Source organism: Astatotilapia calliptera, chromosome 1 (genome assembly GCF_964374335.1).
Source record: "Astatotilapia calliptera chromosome 1, fAstCal68.1, whole genome shotgun sequence".
In the NCBI taxonomy this organism is placed as follows: Eukaryota; Metazoa; Chordata; class Actinopteri; order Cichliformes; family Cichlidae; genus Astatotilapia; species Astatotilapia calliptera.
The window spans coordinates 32984473-33005349 of record NC_137422.1 but is presented as its reverse complement, the minus strand read 5'-3'; the positions used below and the strand labels follow the sequence as shown (position 1 = coordinate 33005349).

The 20877-nt window shown below is 39.2% G+C and overlaps 1 protein-coding gene across 5 annotated transcripts; it reads left to right on the top strand.

Annotated features, from left to right (window-relative positions):
• The first annotated feature begins 12667 nt into the window (after nucleotides 1–12667).
• On the top strand, nucleotides 12668–18712 carry nod2 (nucleotide-binding oligomerization domain containing 2). 5 transcript variants are annotated; one of them, XM_026173841.2, is made up of 12 exons: nucleotides 12669–12785; nucleotides 13083–13642; nucleotides 13939–13992; nucleotides 14128–14254; nucleotides 14510–16283; nucleotides 16433–16516; nucleotides 16600–16683; nucleotides 16763–16846; nucleotides 16921–17004; nucleotides 17142–17225; nucleotides 17339–17422; nucleotides 17650–18712. In XM_026173841.2, exons 2-12 carry the CDS (start codon nucleotides 13157–13159, stop codon nucleotides 17720–17722), a joined length of 3018 nt encoding a protein of 1005 aa, XP_026029626.2. In that variant the 5' UTR covers nucleotides 12669–12785; nucleotides 13083–13156; the 3' UTR covers nucleotides 17723–18712. The 5 variants fall into 5 exon arrangements, with proteins under 5 accessions (XP_026029652.2, XP_026029626.2, XP_080156092.1 ...); XM_026173849.2 differs by having other exon boundaries at nucleotides 12688–12781; XM_026173867.2 differs by lacking the exon at nucleotides 17339–17422 and having other exon boundaries at nucleotides 12668–12785.
• The last annotated feature ends 2165 nt before the right edge of the window (nucleotides 18713–20877 follow it).

The following is a 20877-nucleotide window of genomic DNA, read 5'->3' as shown; positions in this document are numbered from 1 at the left end:
TGTTATGTCCTGTGATTTTTTTTCAGACAGCAGTTAGCTTTTAGAATATATCTGGTGTAAAGATCTTGATGCGCTCCAAGAAGCTCTTTCCTTATTTAAATATTTAAAATGTTAGAGATAAATCACATAGCTTTAGTGGCATGTTTGCATAAATTGAAACCTTGTTACCAGCACAAGGTGGGTGTGTTCATTCATCACAGTGCAGTGTGGCCTTTAACAAGACTTATTTACAGTTTATTATTTATGCAGCAAAAATGCTTTGCTGAGCATGCATGCAATATTTCCGAAGTGTTGTGTTTCGGCTATTAGCAGAGACACATATTCACACTCCCAGAATTTGTCCACAGTTTTGCGCACTCTGGTTTTCTGTTTCCAAGTCTAGTTCTTTCCCCAATTGGTAGCAGCTTTGTCATCCTTGCCCAGGGTCACACGGCTTCTCCCTCCGTTTCCATGGCATCTTCCTGTCCCTCAGCTGTCAGCAGGTCTTTCACCGTGCCGCCATGTGGCCTCAGCGCTCAGCCAACAAGGCTCTGTTTGTGGTGCTCTTTCAGCTGTCTCATTCCTCTGGTGCTGGATGACATGGGGCCCTGCAGTCTCCACTGCAGCCATAATTTACCGCTCACTGCTGCTGTCCTGCCAGCACCGGGACTGTCTATTCATATTGTCCCCTGATGCTCGAGGGGACTAGCATCACCATACCTGTGCCATCTCAGCTCTGACAGAAGCAGTAACCTACTAGCTGCTGGTATGAGAGTGCTGATTTCCTTAATTCTAGGCAAGCACTTTTCAGTGTCACACTGAAAAGAACTTGCCCCTGTGCAGCTGTAGTTTTCTGTGTTTAAGTGCCTTGTGCAATGGAAATCTACATTCAGAGGAAGGGCGTTTTCACCATATGGCTTTTGCAAATCAGGCCCCAGGGCTCATAATTGTCCACAATGCATCCACTTGAAGTACATTGAAAGGATTGTTTTTGATTGTCTTAGTTTGTCGTAAGGGTGTGTGTGTGTGATTGTAATACACAGGAATGCAGCGTATGCCAGTCTTGCCCTTAGCCCTGTGGTGTTGTCTCACAGCTGTAGCCTGTTTTCAGCAGAAGCACCGGTCAGACGGGCCATCTCGTGGGACCTGGTGGCAATGACGGCCTCATTTTCAGGCTGGGGTCACAGCTGTGCTCCATGCCTTAGCTTTCTCACCTCTTACTGTTTTTCCTAGATAAAAAGTCATTTCTACTGGAGCCCTCTCAGCGCTGTAGGTTTGTAGATACTAGTTTCCAAATACGAGTGTGAAAATGGTTCTCCTGTGGTAATGGACAGTGAGCAGGCGACTGTAGGGTGGTCTCATTTGTCATGGTGGACGAGAGCTTCTGAAGAAATTTGAGTGACTCAGACCAAAAGCCAGGTTGGAATTTTTAAAATTTCTTTTAACCCTGAAAGTGTTTGACTGAACACACAGAGCTCTCTCTTCATTTGAATTTTTTTAATGCCCTGCTTCACATTCATAGACTAACCTTCACTAAAAACCTCAAATGTTCTTGATAGCGTGTGCCTCAACAGCATTTGTTAAGGGTTGGGAAAGCAGTTGCGTTTCTGGTTTGTCGAGCAGACTTTCTTTGAGGGAGCGTACCTCAACCTCTAAGAAAACTTGTGTTCTTACAACCTCCCTCTCTAACCAGCACTGTTGCTATCCCTATTGTTTCTTTTATCACACCAAGGTAACGGAGTTATATTTTGTGAGGAAGAAAACTCAGATTTTTTGTTGTTGTTTCGTTTCTTAGCAGCCAAGTCCTCAGCTGTCCCTCAAAATCTAACAAAATGTATTTTTTATTACTCTTTTTGGCAGATTGTTATGTGGGCATGAGTGTAACATGAATTTCAATGTATGAATGCCGCTTTTCAAACATAACATTTTAATCTGTGTCACACAAACTGCTTTTGATGCACCTACTTTGGTCCTGTTGAACTGTCAGTATTCTGAGTCACAGTAGTATCTAATGCACCAGTAATTTGCTTTATAAGATTTATGTATCATCACTGTTTTTAACCTGATGTATATATTGGACTGCAGAAAGGTTAAACCAGCATCATATATAAAGATAGGGTTTTTTATAGTTAAATAACTGTCAAGGTTTTTCATTTTCCTGCTGTCCCATAGTATCCACAGTGACCGTCCCACTTATCTGGAAGGAAATCTGTCTGTTCACCCACAGAGATATACACTTTCACTTGCTGTTTGCTGTAAACCTGTTTAGCTCTAGCTGTCTTTTCGCATCTTCCATGGTCATCTAATGTTTTTTTTCTATTTCCATGACATTTAGTTTATATTAGATTGTATTTGATTAATTGCTTTATTTATTTGATAGCAGATCTGTGCCAAGGGAAAATACCCTTTTATTAAAGTATGAACCTGTTCCTATTAAACTGCATGACTTCTGGAGTTACTTAAGAATATTTTCTGTTTAATGTTTTAAAAATTATGCACAGGACATACAATATCAGAGATCAATATGGAAAGCTGTGTCAATTTCCTCTTTTTTGACTACATGTCAGATTCTTTTGAAACTATAGCAATGTCTTCATTAAGTAGTCATTAAGCACTCATAAAAACTTTACACTTTGTCTTATGTACACTTTGTGCATTGAAATATAAGAAACCAGTTGGGATGTATAGATATGTTATCATGGGTTTTTTGTTCTTTTTTCAGTGTATATAGATTGCTACTACTCTTCCTCCTCCATAGTGATGCACAATTTCTGTAGACTGTAAGAACTGTAGACTGTATCAATATCCCTATAGATACAATCTACATGACTGTACCTCCTAGGGGAAATTACTGGACCTCAAGGTAACTGCATGTCAAAATATCTATTGTCAGAATACTAAACCCTGAGTATATCCATCAAAGTGTGTCTGAAGTAGTGTGGATGCTAGATTTAAAAAAAGAGCTTGTATGAGAGTGTGCGTGTAATTGGGTGAATGAGGGTTGGACTAATAGTGTGTTGAATGGTCAATCAGAATGAAAAAGCACAATATAATCACCAGCCCTTCATCCATGTTCAGAAAAGGTAAAATGTATATATTACCAAGGCGCCATAATGAGCATGTACAAAAACAAAATAGTCGAATGATTTAATGTTACTCTAATTTTAGGTTCTACAGTTTCCTTGCTTATAGTGAGAACCCACACAAACACAGGGATAACCTGAAACTCCACGCAAAAAGGCCACAGCCAGAGCTGAGCTCAGGGTCTTCTGTGGTGTGGTGGTTAGCACAACCACACCACCATGCAGCCCTGTTGAATTCAGAATTGAATTTTAAATCCCTCTGCTCACATTCAAAGTCTCGAATAATCAGGCCCCATCACATCTTAAAGTGCTCAGTTCCATATTGTCTCAATAGACTGCTTCTAATTAATTAAATATCTCGTGTAATTTGCTCTTCTTTTTGGTGGATTGACTTTTTTTTATTTTCCAAGAATTAAACTGGACTGATGAAAAAGGGTGTGGGTGAAATGTATACAGTAAATCCTCCACTCCACTGTATCTTAACTGGTGGTGTCACAGAGGGCTCCCAAATCAGGCTGACCACAGACAGCTGCTCACCATGCCACACTCTCGACATGTACATGCACTTTCATCTGAAGCTTAGCAGCTTATCTCTGGTCGTGGCAACTGCAGAGAGTCTGCCTCTTGGCAATGTGATATGGCTTCCTCTCACGAACATGGCTATTTGTGTGAGCGAGCCAGTGTAACCCGCAGAACTTGTATGTATCATCATTACAAATGGTTTCTATCCTAAAACAGCTTACCAGGTTACTGTTACTACTGCTTTAAAGATTGGCTATTAAAAGCATCAGACATCCAATAAGAGGTAAGTAGTAAGTGGTTACAGTTGTTACAGCGTGATCACTTAAATGGAAAGCATGAGCTATGTCTAGCTTTAACTACATAAAACATACCACAGAAATACTTTTTGTTTTTCGATGGAAACACATATATTTAGTATTATGAAGCTAATTTTCGGCTAATGTTTAACATGTTTCCTGCATAAGGTTAAGGAGGAAAAACATACATAGGAAGATATACATAACAGTATTTGTTTGAACTCACATGTTTGTAGCCATCAACAGATCACATGAAAAGTTTTAACCTTCCAAGTGTTAAGATTTTGAGAAATCTCCACATGGTCATCCATTTATATCAGATGCACTTTTAGTCACCACCTGGGATAAGACAGGCTTACTTGTACTTATCCTAGTGATTTTTAAATTTCAAAGATGGAAAGGAAAGTATAGTCCTGGCCTGAGGTGTATCATTAGGTGCATACAAACTAAAGAAACGCTCTCGAACTCAAAGCGGTCATCCTCTGAAAGCAATTCTGAAGTATAATAAAGAGCATAATAGTTCCTGCAGAGCTGTAGTTTGTTAGCCACAAGCTTTTAATCACATTGTATACAGATAAAAAATTCTGAAGTGATTTAAAGATTATGCAAGTGAGCATCACGGAGAGCATCGCTCATCATAAACAGAAATCTTTTGTAAGATCCTGGCAAAGCTAATAAATGCCATAATTGCCCTGTGTAAAGCTGCATTGTCCATAACTAATGAAAACCAAGAGAGCAGAGCAATCAGTAAAAGAAACACCAGCTGACCATTTTTGACTGGAGCTTTCAGGCCCTTTATTAAAATTCGCAAACCACCAACTGCAATTTATTCTAGACATGTGAATTTCAGACCGGGTTCATAGATGGATGTTTTGTTACATGAACCCTGAAATTCTTTTCTCAAAAGAAGAAGAAGAAGTGTTCAAAAACTTACAGTCCATACATCTACATTGCGAGTCTCAGATGCCATATAGCTGAAAGTGTCATTTCTTACTGTATCCTACTGCATCATCTTTTCTCTGTAGCCTGGCATGAGGCTGCTTCTTCTTTTTTTCTGACATTTTCTTCTTCTTCTTTTTTTTTTTTTACTGACTTTGATCTCCACTCCTTTCAACTCTTCACATATGTTGGTAATAGCCTTGGTGTTCATGGAGATTTTCTCCTCCAGTGCAGAGTAACGGTTGGATAATGCATTCACGCCTTTTGAAATGACGGCACTGGAGACAGTGCCTTCTTCCCATCTGTAAGCCTGTCTCTGCTGCTCAATCTCTTTGGTTCAGGACACTTCATAAGTGTGGCAGGTAAAAGTGTTAAGGATGTAGAACATGCTTTGCAAGTTCCAAATTTGGAGGTCTTAAGAAAGGTGATCTACTACTGACTGTTCATTTCAACTTTGTTAACCTCTACAGATCTGAACATCCACGATTTTTTTGTCATTTCATAAAGAACTTTAACTGAAATGATCTCTGTGTATAAGCCTTATAAGCCTATAACTTGAAGTTGTACCATTTCTCAGCTCTTGGAGTTATAGTCAACAAGCAGATCTAGATATGGTTTTCCACATGCAATGACTTCCCCTTTTTATTACGCTCTCATTGTTCTTCTTCTACTGATTTATCATCCAGCCAAGCAAAATAAATATGTGGTCTTACATTTGCCACCTTTGTTCTTTTGCAGTTCTTTTTCTTTTTCTTTCTTTCTTTCTTTCTAAGCTCGTTAGTACAGACGGACATTGTTTTTTTTGCTTTTTTTTTTCATTTTACAATGCTGCCCACTGTGCTTTTTATGAAACTCTCGCCTCTTCTGTTGAGCCCAATAATTGCCCTGCAGTTAAAAAAAGGCTTTGGATTCACTCACATGGGCTGGGGACTACTATCATGTGACTTCCAAAAAAGCCAAACTTGAAACAGATATCATTATATCATTATTCTTAGCTTAGCTGATATGGGCTTTGTGTCATATGACAATTGGAAATATAAGATTTTTTCCATTGTGAGACGCAATCCAGATGTCTAGTTTTCCAACAGTTTTTATTTTTAAACAACTAGCAACTTGTTATTGTCTGCAAGCAGACATAGCAAGAATTATTCAAGGTGTCAGGAGATATCAGTATTGATTTCCATTACTACTAATTGGCAAGTTGTAATAGACTTTAATTGTCCTTTTTGAGGATGATGATGAGTTACTGCTGAGCTTATGTGGTTCTTTAAAAACTGTTGGGCAAATTAAGATAAATTACAATAAATAGGAAGGTCTACCAACCAGATTCATTACATTTTCATCCACCTGAAAAGTGTTTTTGTGTGCTGTTAAACCATAATGTTATAATTCAGTTGTTATTACTATTATTGTTTATAGCAATAGTAGTAGCATTTTATTAATTGCTAGAGTTGCAATCAGGTCTTCTCTATCCTTGAATGCTATATGCTGTGCAAACTCGAGTGCCGATATGAGTTTAAAGTCTAGTTAATAAAAATAGTCAATATAAATACGTGCAAATGATCTAGAGGTACTGATGGATGGAAGGTCAACTTCTGGCTTACACCATAGATAGAAAGTCTGAGCATGTGGCACAGAGTCAGTTATACATAAACTCTACTTCTTTTTTTTTTTTTTTTTTGGCCTGTCCCGTTTGGTTCTTTTGCCATCAGAATTATCGTCTAAAGGCCAAGAAAGATGCCCAATGGATTTACTTTACCAAATGGACCATCCCTTGCCGTATTGGTCCATTTGATTGACCTTTGTTTTTATTATTTATTTTATTTTATTTTCACTTGCTACACACGGGACAGACATGACTGGGGGAAAGAAAAGGGAGAAAGAAAGAGAGGTAGGGAAAGAAAAACAGCGGGGAAGAGGAACGGTGATAAAGGGCAAAAAACAAAAACAAACAAAAACAAACAAACAAACAAAAAATACATATATCAATCACCTGGATCACCTGTTGAGAAAGAAAAAAGAGAATACAAGCAAAAAAAGAGAGCAATATAATGAACAACATCATCGCGATAATCTATGTGAATATAACAGTAAATACTAAATGTTGAATATTATTGTGCAGCACGTAAGATCGACAGCGCAGTGTGCTTTGAGGTAGGAGCCAAAAAGGGTGTAGTTTGTGTCTGTGAGCACTCGTGTGTATACCTGTGAGCATGAGCGTGCTTGTATTCAAAAGGTTCCTTCATGTAATGATCTGCTAGAGGGTGTGGGGAGCCACAGCCCCGTCCTCCAGGGCATGAAGCAGGTATGGAGGAGATCCAGGCTCCAGACATCCAGAGGCCCTCAGAGCACAGGCTCACTCCTGGTTGCTGCTTGTCGAGGCCTGGAGCCTGGGGCTCGTTCAGGTCCCTTCGGGGGGTGGGGTGCCCTCAGCCTCTGGGCCTGGGGCTCGGTCACTCTGGCACAGCTGGCTGCCGGCGGAGCTCACCGGCTTCTGCTCCGCGGCTGCTGAGTGCTCCTCAGCTCTTTCCGGGAGAGTGGCACGGTTGTCCCTCTGTTGGTCTTCCTTGGTCTCCGGTGCGTACCTGAACGCTCATCCCCGGACACCAAGAACCACCAACGCACCAATGTCTGAGGGTGTCTGCCACTGGCAGGGGGAGTGGTGGGAGCAGATAGGCCTCCATACCTAACCTCTGCTAACAGCAATTACAGTGAACAATTACCAAGAAAAGCAGCTTACAGAAGAAAATAAAGAGCTGCACTCTCTCAGCACTGCACATCATAAAGGTATTTAAGTGTGCTGTTGGCTAAGAGGATATTATTGAAAGTGACAGTTGCTTAGTGTAATTAAAGGTGAGGAGCTCAGCACAGCAGAGTTTACTTCCTAATAGTGACACAGTGATTTTTCTAAACCTTGATTATTTTTTTATGTTTAGTTTAAAGTCATTACTGAGATAATAACCATGTGTGTGGTTATTCCATATTTAAGGCTATGAAGAGTCTGGTGACTGTCATGGAAAAAATCCACATTAGCTGGGACTATAATAGGATAAACAGCTGCTGTGAATGTGTACCGTGTTATATTTGAGTTGTTAGGAGACATGGGTTAGAAGGAATGGTCTTTTAGAAATACCCCATCTCTGTGATACCACTGGCAAGACGCAATGATATTGACTTAAATATGGGGAAATGAGAGGCTGCCATAAGATGTCCTCTGTGCTTTGTTTCCAGCAGATAGGCAAAAAGCTTTGAAGTGTGGATTGGCACAGCAGGGTGCTAGCTTCTGTAAAGGGAAGATGCTAAACGCTAAAGGATGAGAAGGACATGAGGTAGTCTATTACCAATAAAGGAGCAAAGAGAGGGGGAAAGGCAAATCCAATGATAATGTACATCTGTTCCAGTGAATTTATGAGCTTTGAACATTTTTTCATGTGGGATAAGTGGTTCTTTTTTCTTACAGAATCTCAGAACTTCAAAGCAGATTTGCTTTGGATAATGCAAATGATCGGAATATGCCGGTCCCAGCCTCCTCAAGAGCATGAAAAGAAAAGGGGAAAATAGAGAATTAAAGCTAATTGCCATGGCAGTCTTTTATGTGTCTAAAGAAGGGCAAAAATAAAACACTTCAATTATTGTCAAGTTCATTCAATTAGGAAAGACGCTGACAAAGTGTTAAAGTTCAGTGTGACTGACCCAGAACTCATTTTCATTAAATGCCACTTTTCATTTTGGACAATTCCTTTGTTATAGCTGATGAAATCATAATTAGAAGGATTTAATTCATCCTGTAATTACTAAGATGGCAATGACTTTGTTTAGCTCTGGTGCTGTGGTGGCTCGTGCATAGGACTGAAAGTTATTTTTCCACTAGTCCAGTATTTCTTATATATCATAACTCCAGAACAATGTGAACATTTTAAGCAAACACAATCTGTTTATTAAGTTATTATTATGTTATTTAGTATTGGGTATAAAAAAAACAACAACAAACACAGGATCACAGTTTAATTTTGTCTTGTATATTCTGATCCCTATGTTTTTGAAGAACTTGGTCAAATGAATGGCAGAAGTAAAGAACAATGTTCTATGCATCCTTTATTTTACCTTTGCCAAGCAAAAGAGATTGTGAGGCTATACGGTGAGTCCATTTTAAAAAGTTAAAATAGATTGTTTTGCATCTACAGCAGTCTGCATGAGAGGTTTAAGAGGATCCGTGATATTGATATGTGGCCTGATCTTTGCAGTTTTATTGCATGAACTGATGTAATAACACAGAGAGCAAAGTTGTTTTGCCATTTTACATACATTTATATCTAAACTCAGTCTTAATCCGCTTTAACTTATGAATTAAATAGCTCACCATAAGATATAAACCCTGCCACAACAACAACACAAAAGGCAGCAGACTGTTCCTTTTCACGCCATTCTGCAAATTGCACTGTCCAACTTTTTCAAAGTCCAAATCTGTCTGGACTTCCAGAGGCTGACTCCAGACTTCTCGAGATAGCAAATGAATAAAACAAGGCTCCAGAAAGTTGCATTGGTTTTTAGTAGATCATTGGAGCTCTTTCTTTTTGCAACATCAAAGGCAGCCGCAGCTCTTTGATGTGGCAGCATGCTGTTTAAGGTACAGACTGAATGGAGAGGTGTCAAGCTGCAAGGTGCCTCTGTAGTTTACGTTGAGTGCTGCAAAGAGCTGCAGATGAAAGGCGCAAACAGAGTTTGATAATGAATGTCCAACAAGTAGGACCCATCTCAGACAGCGCACACTCAGCAGGGTGCTTGCGCTAACCTTGAGCACAGCACCCTAAACCTCGGGCAGATGCCGGAGACCAGACTCCTTCAACTTGGCTGCTCCTGCAAAAAGGGAGCTCTCAGATGTGAGCTTTAATCTTCCTGTCAATTAAATCCTGATTGACACACACACCCATACACACATCATCATGGACACATGCTCCTCTTAACCCGTCAGCTCCGAAAGCGACGCCATCCACTTCCTCTGCTGAATACTTGTCTTTCTGGCTTGAAGAGGCTATTTCTAATTATACATAAATCCTTCCAATATAAAAGGCATTTTATGGCTTATATTTATGCATGCTGCACTAGTTGTCCTCCAACTTTAACTTTAGAAATTGAATGAGGTAATTCACTCAGCCATTCTCTCAGTGGAAAGCAATATTACAGCATGTCAATATACCACACACTCAGCTTTTTAACCTGCAATACCACAGATAACATGGCTGCCTTGTTGTTTTTAGTTTGCAACCTGTTAAAATAAAAGTTTTACTGCTTGTGTAAACAAGCACACTGGGAAGAATGCTTTTTTTTTGCATCACTGGTTTGAAGTTCTCTGTATTTTGATTAAAACATCTCTAATATTCCATCTTATTTATGTTTCCTAGAGAATTATGTCTAGGAGTTATGGGAACTGATCTCTGAAACAAATATTAAACTTAATTATAAAAAAAGATATGACTGTTTTCCAAAGTCTTTTTGACAAAGTGCCACTATAATTTCAGTAACCTGCTAAGGAAGCACTATCTCATACAAAAACATAAACTGTTAGCTGACTGATTTTAAGTCAATGCATTTTAACAATAATGCAAATCGGTGTGCTCATGTTTGTGGTGTCATTGTACCGAATTTCCCTGACAGTGATCAATTACAGCTTCTGATTATTTGACTGTTTGATTTCGTCATATCATGTTATGTTATGTTATTTTTTTTGCAATATAGTAGTTTCAAAGTTCACTACATATGTTTTAAAAACAAGCAAACTTTGTGTAACTGTAAGATTACACTAAAATGAAACATGCCGGCTTGCTTCTGGGAGTTCTGAATCTCTGGTAAAGCAATCAGTACACAAACAGCCCATCAGTGCACCTGGCTTAACACTGAGCTCACAACATGTGCTTTTCATATCTGCACAGAAAGAATGCACAGTGATAAAATGGCTGCAGCCAAAGTATTCCATCTCTGTTACAGGAGTGAGAAGGATCCAGCCCCGAGCTGCACTCTTACTCATAGACATGCAGTTTAAAGCTGATTTAGTGGGTGAGGTTATTTAGTGCTGGGTGGGTCAAGACTTAACACTCATGTCCAATAAAGTCCAAGATAGGGATTAGATCCTGTGGTTCAAGCGTAATTTGATGCCATTTGCGATTTCAAGCTTGTCATGAAAAATAAATAAATAAATAACATACACAAACACGCATACACATACAGAGGAAGACAGCCATAGGGATAGAAGTAGCTATACTGAATGACAGAGACATCAGGTAGAAAGAACATGTGAAGCTGAAAAAGTACCAAAGGCTAAGAGAAGAGCTCGAGAAGATGTGGAGGATGAAGGCAACGGTAGTCTTAGTGGTAATCCCAGCATTTGGTGGCGTGACCACCAAGCTCCAGCACATCCCAAGAGCAACATCTCTGTCCAGAAGAGCACAGTCCCAGGAACAGCTAAGATACTGTGCAGGACCATCAAGCTCCCAGGCCTCTGGCAGAGGACCTCTACTTGAAGGATAAAGAATTTTTTTATATATATATATAGTTGTCTTTAAAGTGATTGAACAACAAAACAGCTCCTAATAATATAAAAATAATACTAATAATGAAGAATATTATATAGTCCAAACAAATGAAGTGGAGTTACATATTTTTCCTGCAATAAAAAAAGTGTTTGGAACTGTCTCTAAACAGAGCACAGAAATATACAGCTATGTCTTTTGGGACCGTGTGTGTATTTTATTTTTTTATTTTCGACATTATTTTACCCTTTTTCTTATGTGTTGAAACTTCTCTCGACCCCCCTGCTGTGATTTGGATAACAGAACTCCACCTTAAAGCTTCAAGTAAGATGCCTGACAGAGAGCACTCTGCATTACACTCCCCTTGGTGGAGTTGCCTGTTTTCAGACAAGAAGAACAAGCAAAAGAAGAAGAGAAACTCCCGTTTGAAAGTTTTACTCCAGTTTGTCTTTGATTACTCCTGCCCTTGAGTGTTTGAGGATTTTCTCGAACAGGGCACAGCGAACACACACAATAAGCTAATCATGTTACTCAGGAGGGAGCTGTAATAATGAAAATGATAAATATATGACTGCCCGAAAAGTCACTCTCGCACCTATTTTATCTCAGCTTCAAAGAATGCAGAGGGAGTAAGGAGCATTATGTGCGGTTTTAGGGTTGGGTTTTTTTGAAGTTTAGATCAGATGCACAGCATGCAGCCTACACTGCAGGTTCTCAGTTTCTGTTCTAACATTGTAAAACTGATACCGTAGCAAGATGATTTCCTACAACCTCTTTATGAATCTGCTGGGATTTTCTGCTTGATTTCTAATTGAACCGCAGTATCTTGTGCCCACAGACACAGTTTGAGCTCTGATTGAATTGATTCGAAGAAGACAGCTTTAGTGATACAAAAAGAAACTGTTAAAAGTGGAAAATCTGTGCCGACACCATGTTGTTTTCTTATGCAATAGTTCCATCAAGTGGTTGCAACACCAAACTGCGATGGGGATTGGAAATACCTAAGACCCGTAAAAGTTTCCGCCACTTTCTTTAAAAGAAGAGAGAAAAAAAATCCCACCCCAAATTACCCTTTCTATTCAACCTTCTGCTTTTTTAAAAACTGCAGTTCCTCTTTGCGGTCTGAAGAATGCAGTATCTTGCAAACGAGACAAGAGGATGTGGAAGTCTCAGTGAAATGTAAGCGCTTGAGTGTGGCAAGCTATATTTAACCAACCTTAAGTATCAAGTCACCATTGTTTGCTCTGTTTGGAAAGCACCAGGGAAGTTGACCATTGCGTCTATGCCACATCTCCGCCTGTATTTAGCTACCATATTATGGGAGGGACTTGGAATCAGGGCAAGTTTCACTTTCAGCTGCAGAATAGGGAAGAGGTAGGACCCTATAACTCTACAGTGGCTCTGTTCGTATGACAGAGGGAGGAAAGAAAGCCAAGTAAGTAAGTGTTCTTTTTTGTGGTTTTATTTTGTGTTACTTACGTCTGCAATTGAGGTCGCTTAGTCGGCTATTCCGTACTTGTACATGTTTTAAAGGGACCAGCAACACATTTGATGTGTATGTAATGGTAGCCATATATTCTTTTCATTCTGGTTTAACTTTTTGTTATGGCTTAAGAGAAAGACGCACAAAATGACATGTACTGCTGTATGGTATTTAAAACAGAGTTAGAAAAGAAAGAAGGAAGCTCTAGTTGGCCCATAGTAACATGTTGACATTTGGCCATTTGCTGTGACAGGTTTTCACACCACAAGAAGCAGAAGTAACCACAAACTGAATGTCCCTGAGCATGGGCACTGATATGGAGAAAGAATGCTTGCCGAGGAACTAGTGCTTAAACAAAGGACGAAGATACTGCATGCACTGTGCAGCAGTGGGTCAGCTGAGCATCTGGAGAGGGTTCTGGATATACTGCTTGCCCAGGGGGCGCTCATATGGGAGGACTACCAGAACATACAGGTACCAGGAAGAACACTGTATACCAATGCAAGACAGCTGCTTGATCTGGTCTATACAAAGGGTGTGGACACATGTGGGCTCTTTCTACATGCTCTCAAACTGGTTTTGCCTGAAGCACAGGCAGTGGGGCTCTCTTTCTCCGAATCCTGCTCAAATCTAGAAGAAAACGATGAACGTCAGAGCACTTCTAATCAAACTCTTCTGGCTCAACGACCGAGCCTTGTCCACAAGCTTCAGGGCTGTGTTGATGGTGTTCTAGAAGCTCTGCTGGATTCGGGTCACTTTTCTTCAGCTGATTGTGATGAAGTGCGGTTACCTATATATACTCCCACCCAACAGGTACTGTAAGCACCTGAATGTCACATTGTTAAAATGTGGTTTGACAACTTCATGCAATTGTTCTTTACCTTTAAACTGTCTTGGAATGAAGCTTGTCATTATTTCTGAATTCCTGATACTTAGATGTCATACAGACAGAAGTGCTGGAGTATTTTTGTTACTTTTTATGTTACTTTATCAGTCAATACTATACTTTAAATAGATCTAATACTATTCTGATATTCCTGAGTAATTATACAAGTAATATAAAATAATATAAAGAAAACTGGTAAACATATCTTGCTGCCTTTGTATAGATCCAGGCAAGGTTTTTACCACTTGGTGCCTGTCTTTGTGCTAAGCTAAGCAAGGTAAAGCTCTTTCTGCTGTTGCATTATTAGATTATGAATATGTAAGTTGGTCTTTTATATAACTCTGCAACAATCCAAATAACTGTCAAAAATAAACTTTTTATTATTTTCATCCATGTCCATGTGATCAATCAGGCAAGGCGTCTGCTTGACCATGTTAGATCCAGAGGTGATTTAGCAGCATCGGTTCTCCTGCAGTACATTCACCAAAAACAAGAACCTGGATTGCCACTTAACCAGAGGGAACTGACTCCTCCCAAAGGTCTGTTACTGTAAAAAGCAATGTTTAAAATCGCAGCAATATGTATTGTTTTTATGAGTAAAGCTATCCTTGATCACCCTCATGGGAATAATGTCCGAAATACAGAAGGTTTCTGGTTATACTTTGAAACACAAAATTGGCAGATTATATTACAAGATTATGCATGTTCCACATTTTACCAAAGAGATACAGGATGTATGAAATGATGACTTGTTCACTCATTCCATCTGTTCTTCACAAATTTTTCTTTCACAGAGTTTTTAAAGTACCAGAAGAAGCTGAGCAGCTCTGTGTCTGCTCAGGCCTGCTTTCTCAGCACTTATGGGGGAACTAGCCATATGTCTCTTGATGACATTTACACTGACGGCGAGCTGGAACTAGCTGAAGTTAATGCCCATGGACCTTTGGGATTGGAAGACATCGTTGGTTTGGCGGGTATAGTGAATGAGGAGGCCGACACAGTGCTCGTATCTGGGGAGGCAGGCAGTGGAAAAAGCACCCTTCTCCAGAGGCTGCACTTGCTTTGGGCTCGAGGGTTAGCCCTTCAAGACTTTCTCCTTCTATTTCCATTCAGCTGTCGTAGGTTGAATTCAGAGCACAATGAACTGTCAGTCCAGGAGTTGTTGTTTCAGCACTGCTGCTGGCCAGACCGGAATCAAGAAGAAATTTTCCAGTTCATCTTGGACCACCCGCATCAAATCCTGTTCACTTTTGATGGCCTGGATGAGCTCAAGCAGAGCTTTACAGATGAACACAGAGTTTGCTGCCCCACCCAGCGTGCACCTGTTCATGTATTATTGTTCAACTTAATCCAGGGTTCCCTCATGAAGGGGGTGCAGAAAGTGGTCACTAGCCGTTCAGAAGCAGTGAGCCCATTGTTAAAGAAGCACCTACGCAAAGAGGTTGTCCTGAAAGGGTTTTCCCCAGCTGGGATTGACTGTTTTGTACGGAAACATCACAGGGACCCCACTGTAGCCGCTAAGGTTTTAGAGTCAATGCAGGCGAACACAGCTTTACTTGGACTCTGTCACAGTCCAGTTCTCTGCTGGATAGTTTCACAGTGCCACAAGGAGCTGCTGGGCTGTGGAGAAGGCAGCCCCAAAACAATTACAGATGTTTACCTGATGATCTTACAGCACTTTCTCCAGCACCAAAGTCCTCTGAAGAGCACGATGGGTTTAGGCTGGCTACAGGAGCACCTAAAAACAGTCCTTCTTCTTGGACAGCTTGCATTTGAGGGGATAAGATCCACCTGTTATATTTTTTCAGGTACAGACCTTGAAGCATGTGGTGTAACTGAAAAGGATATCTGCATGGTTTTTCTCATAAAAAGCAAAGATATGTCCTCTACCCACTCCAAGTGCTATGAATTCAGTCATGTGACATTGCAATGTTTCTTTGCTGCTCTCTTCATTGTTTTGTCAAGTAACACTAACCGTTCAGTTATCCCAAAGCTCTTTGAGCTAGAGAACATGAGGGAGACAGGTCTGACCCGTGTCTGCTTTGGAGCCTGCTTGCCTTCCAGTGATCAACAACAGCAAGCTTCAGAGAAGGAAAGTAAAGCAGCAGAGACACCAAATCTGCAAATCACAGCCATGTTTGTGTCTGGACTATTGTCCCAGCGCCATCAAAATCTGTGGCTCCACTGCTGCCCCAGCGCTGCGGTGGAAAAAAAGGCCAGACAGGTGGCAAAATGCCTTTCCAAAGGCATTCAGAAACACTTTAGGTCCATTCCCCAACCTGTACAAGGGGAAAAGAAGAGCATGCATGCAATGCCCGACTTTGTGTGGCTTATAAAATGCCTCTATGAGATGCAGGAGAGTCAGATAGCTAAAGATGCTATGAGCAAGTTGGAGGTGGACCATCTGAAATTGACATACTGTAATATCGGACCTGTAGAGTGCACTGCGCTTGCTTATGTGCTCCAGCACTTAAGAAATCCTGTAGGCCTCCAGCTGGACAACAACTCTGTGGGTGATGTTGGAGTGGAACAGCTTCTCCCCTGCATGCACATTTGCAATTCCCTTTAGTAAGTGGAAATTACACATTTCTCTTTTGTTAAATTTCCTTGGTTAATAGATTGAACGCCAATTCATTAGAGTGAACAAACTCTCTAACTGCTTTCACTCTAAGAGAGGAGCAGTTTTTATTCTGAAATGCCTATTGTTCCTTCCTTAGCCTCAGAAATAACAACATTACAGATGAGGGCATCCGCAAACTGATTGCTAAAGTCATCCAGTGTGACAGCTTTCAGAAAATTGCGTATGTATTATCAAGATGATTAATACTGCCAGTTAAATTAAATTTTATCAGCCAACTTTCAAAATCTTTTTGTTTCTTTCCAGGCTCTTCAACAACAAATTAACTGATGCTTGCATGCAGGATTTTTCTTATTTATTGAAGACCAAGCAGGTCTTCATTTCTTTAAGGTCAGCGTTTGTCATCAAATGTGACTCTACTGTTGGCCCAATGACCAAAAGATTAACAAATAACCTTCTTCTCTTCAAGGCTAGGCAACAATAACATAACAGCAGAAGGAGCAAAGCAGCTGGCAGAGGGACTGAAAGTCAATCAAACCTTGGCGTACTTAGGGTAAGTGTTTCCCATAAAATGTCATGTTTCATTGTTGATGAATTTCCATTTACAGTATTTCTTTGCATTTCCAGGTTATGGGGCAATAGGATAGGTGATGCAGGAACTGAGGCCCTTGCTAGTAGTCTTGAGAAAAGCAACTCTCTGGTGTGGCTAAGGTAAGATTTGCAATAATTCTGGAACATGTTTGCTTAACTTTCACATTATGAAAACCATGAATGTGCTATTTACATGATATGTTAGGATGCTTTATCAGTTGTTTTTGAAAACGCATCCCTGCACATTTTGCTTACAGCCTGGTAGGCAATGGTGTAGGGAGTGCAGGAGCATGTGCCCTCGCTAATCTCATCAGGAAGAGCACATCACTGCAGGAACTTTGGTAAGTGTTAGACACAAGTTGTATGCAGATTACCAATAGCAGTCTGGTTTGATGGTAACCACTGCTTGCACAGCAGTGCTTAAAATGCTCCACCCTCTTATTTCCTGTTAAAGGTTGACAGAAAACTGCATAACCAGAACAGGGGTTGAATGTCTGATTCAAGCCCTTAAACACAATACATATGTGACATCGGTATGGTATGTAATGCTCAGCAAGCCTGACACTCATGAATACAAAGTTCCCTATATTCTTTAGAGCATCCACTTTTGGACTGTTTGCATCCAGACAAGTTGTTTGTCAGTTTCAGTGCCAAGAAAAAAATGCATCAGTTTGGTGTAAGCTAGAATATTCTTTTTCTTTGTTTTTGTTCCCATGTCTCCTGTTCATTTATTTACTACTACTGTCTCTTATTTTTGCATTATAGGTTAAGAAACAATGATCTCAGTTTGGAGGATGTAGAAGAAATGAAGCAACTGGAATCAAGACTGATCTTCTGATTTGTATTACAGTGGCAAAGGACTTTACTTTGCAAGAAAATGTATTTTATTTATTACAGGAATAGTTTCTATTTTTATTTGAGATTTAAAATATGTGTAATAGGGTTTAAAAAAATTTGGATCAGTGTTTTTTCAAGGTTGCAAAATACATACACCTCTTTATTGGGTTTTTATAGGTGGAAGTGGTGTGGCATTGCTTTATACCATAACAAATACTACCTTTTACATCACCAACACAACTTCTACTACTCATAGTAACAGCAGAAGTGTTATTTTTATTTTTTGTTTCTTTATTTTATTTTGTAGTTGTTAGTGGAAAGAGGTGTGAAATTTTACTACAGAATGTAAGACTGTATAGTCTGTGGTTACCGTTATGGAAGAGTTGTAACACCTTCATATCCTTCAGTCAGAAACAGCTACACATGTCCAGTTACATTGTCTTAAGGTTACAAAAAATGTTACATTTGAAGTTTCCATAGAAGGGCAGAGGCAAATATGCTGTTTTGGAGTGGGAAAAAAAGAAAAACAATTTTCTGTATCAGATCAGATGTATGTTTTTACTGTACTGATACAGAAAACTGTCTGGGACATTTACAAAGAGTATTCTTACAGTCCTTGTTGTGCAAGTTAAAAGGAGAAATTACTGACATGACAAGTTTCAATTTTTGTTTATTAAAACTTATCACAGCAGAAAAGTTTATAGAGCACATTTTGTTGGATGTTTTTTTTCTGGTTGTTTGTTGTAGGAATGAGTTTACAACTCTGTGGAATGTTTGGTGGAAATTGGGTGTATTCTGTTTTACACTATATACTATATTTATGCTGTCTATGTTACCTGTTTTTGTCATGTGTGTAAACTGGTTTCTATTTTCTGTCTTTTAATATAATGCTCATTAAGCAGATATGTAATTAAAAAAACATCCTATAAAAAGATAATTCCCATTCTGTTAATCCTGATTGAATAAATGCAGCTAAAGTACTTGAATCAGATTCACATAAGGTGAGAACATTTATTTATTTATTTATTTTATTTAGAACAGTGCATGTTAATGAACATAAATGTAAAAAATTTTTTTTACATGAATGTAAACATGCCAGATTACAGCCAAAGGCTAATTTCCATCTGTTGTCCTTAAACATAAAAAATAGACATAATAATTCATAAAAATTCATCATACATTCATAATAAAAACTCCATCACCAAACTTACACATACACACCATTCTGTTCCCAAATAAAACATTAAAACTATACAACTCATACATGATCACACACTTGATTTGTCCATAACCAGTTTTTAACCTTTGCCTTAAACAAATTGAATGTCGAGCATTCTCTAATGGGTTGAGAAAGACTGTTCCACAGATGGCCACCCTTAACAGAGAGGACGTTCTGCCCAAATGCTGTCCGTCTGTGGGGTATAAACAAGTCTCCTTGGATTGAAGCTCGAGTGGTCCCGTCTGAGCTTTCTTTATGCCTAATGAACTGCTTTAGTGGTGGTGGAGCAAGGGAGTGTAAGACTTTATATATTAAACACAATCTTTTAAGTTTCACTAAGTTATTGAAGTTCAGTAATTTATGTTTTTTTAACACATGACAGTGGTGGTGGGAAGTTGGTTTTTTGTCAAGTAGTTTTAAACTTCTTTTATAAATGTTTTCAATAGTTTTAAGTGTTGTTGGACAAGCAAGTGACCAGGACGTCAAACAATAGTCCATATGAGAGATGATCATTGAGTAAAAGTAAGTTTTTGCAACATTCATATTTAAATTATTACGTATATGATTAAAATTTCGATCATTAAATTTAAGTACCTGGGACACTTTATTTATGTGACTCTTGAAGGATAATGTTGGGTCTATAATGACCCCAAGATATTTAAATTCTGGAGCTAATTCAACCTCTACTGGCATAGTAGGGTGGTTGACTTGTTATATGGTCTCAGTCAAAGAAGGGAAACAGAGAGAAAGAACTGAGTTATGCCAGAATATAAAAACCTGGACTAAAAATGTGTAAAACAGGTCTTATGGACTGATCAAACCAAATGTATTTTTTTAATTTCAAATCAGCAACAGTATATATGCATGAAAAGAGATACGGAGGGAAAGAGGTATAACAGTGAATCTCTACAGCCATCTGTAAACCTTTGCGAAAGCTGTGTTTCAGAGACAGCTGCATTTGAACCAGTGATGTTGGGCATTTTGTCAAAAATGATTATATAAAGAAAACAGAAAAATACTGTCAGATTTAAAATAATGCACTACAATGATCACACGACAATGATCTCAAGCACATTGGCAATGCAGTAAAAGCAGACCTAGATAGAATAACACACCATCAGTCATGGATTGGCCTTCCCAGAGCCCTACTGAAGCATTGAGGGATCAGCTTGACACAAAAGGCAGCCAATATCCAAAGAAGAGCTTTGAATGTCCTTCAAGAAGCCTGGAGAGTTATTCCAAAAGACTGCTTAAAAAACTACAAGAAAGCTGCTTCAGAGAGTTCACCTTGTACTAATTGTAAAACAAAAGTAGTCATGCTGTGTAGGTTAGTCATTTTCTTTAAAAAAAAAATGAATGGTCACAATACTGTGAATAGTAATAGTTGAAACTGAGTAATTCTATATTTTAGAAAAATAGTAACAAGTAGTCAGTCCAAAAAGCAATGAATACAAAAAAAGCCATAACTGGAGCTCAAACTACTGATCTGAGACATGCTTTTCACCCTAAGATGACATGACAAGCAAAATATTTTTAATGGTATGATCTAAGAGTTGTATCTTATTTTGGTTACTGTTTCATGAACAGGCCCCAGACAGTAGTGCAAACACTTGAAATTGCAGCAGCACATCATTCCCCCTTTGTTTTATAGAAATATAGATTTAGGTCACATACTGAACAAACTTGATGGTGCCAAGAGGGAACTGTGGTACTGTATGAGAAAGTCGGCAGTGGCCAAGAAGTATGTATGAAGACAGTAAGACACTAATGAGGTGTGCGGTAGGAGAGACAGATGTGTTTCAGGTTGGGGTGGGAATCAATCAATCAATCAATCAATCAATCAATCAATCAATCAATCAATCAATCAATCAATTTATTCATAAGCACATTTAAAAACAACACAGGTTGACCAAATGGTTGTAAGTTGACAGAAGAGT

Excerpts from the sequence above, each read along its gene's own strand:
- nod2 (XM_026173841.2), top strand. The coding sequence starts at position 13,157 with ATGCTTGCCGAGGAACTAGTGCTTAAACAAAGGACGAAGATACTGCAT. Across the intron at positions 16,284-16,432 it reads CACATTTGCAATTCCCTTTA|CCTCAGAAATAACAACATTA; the intron begins GTAAGTGGAAAT and ends TTCCTTCCTTAG. Across the intron at positions 16,517-16,599 it reads GACAGCTTTCAGAAAATTGC|GCTCTTCAACAACAAATTAA; the intron begins GTATGTATTATC and ends GTTTCTTTCCAG.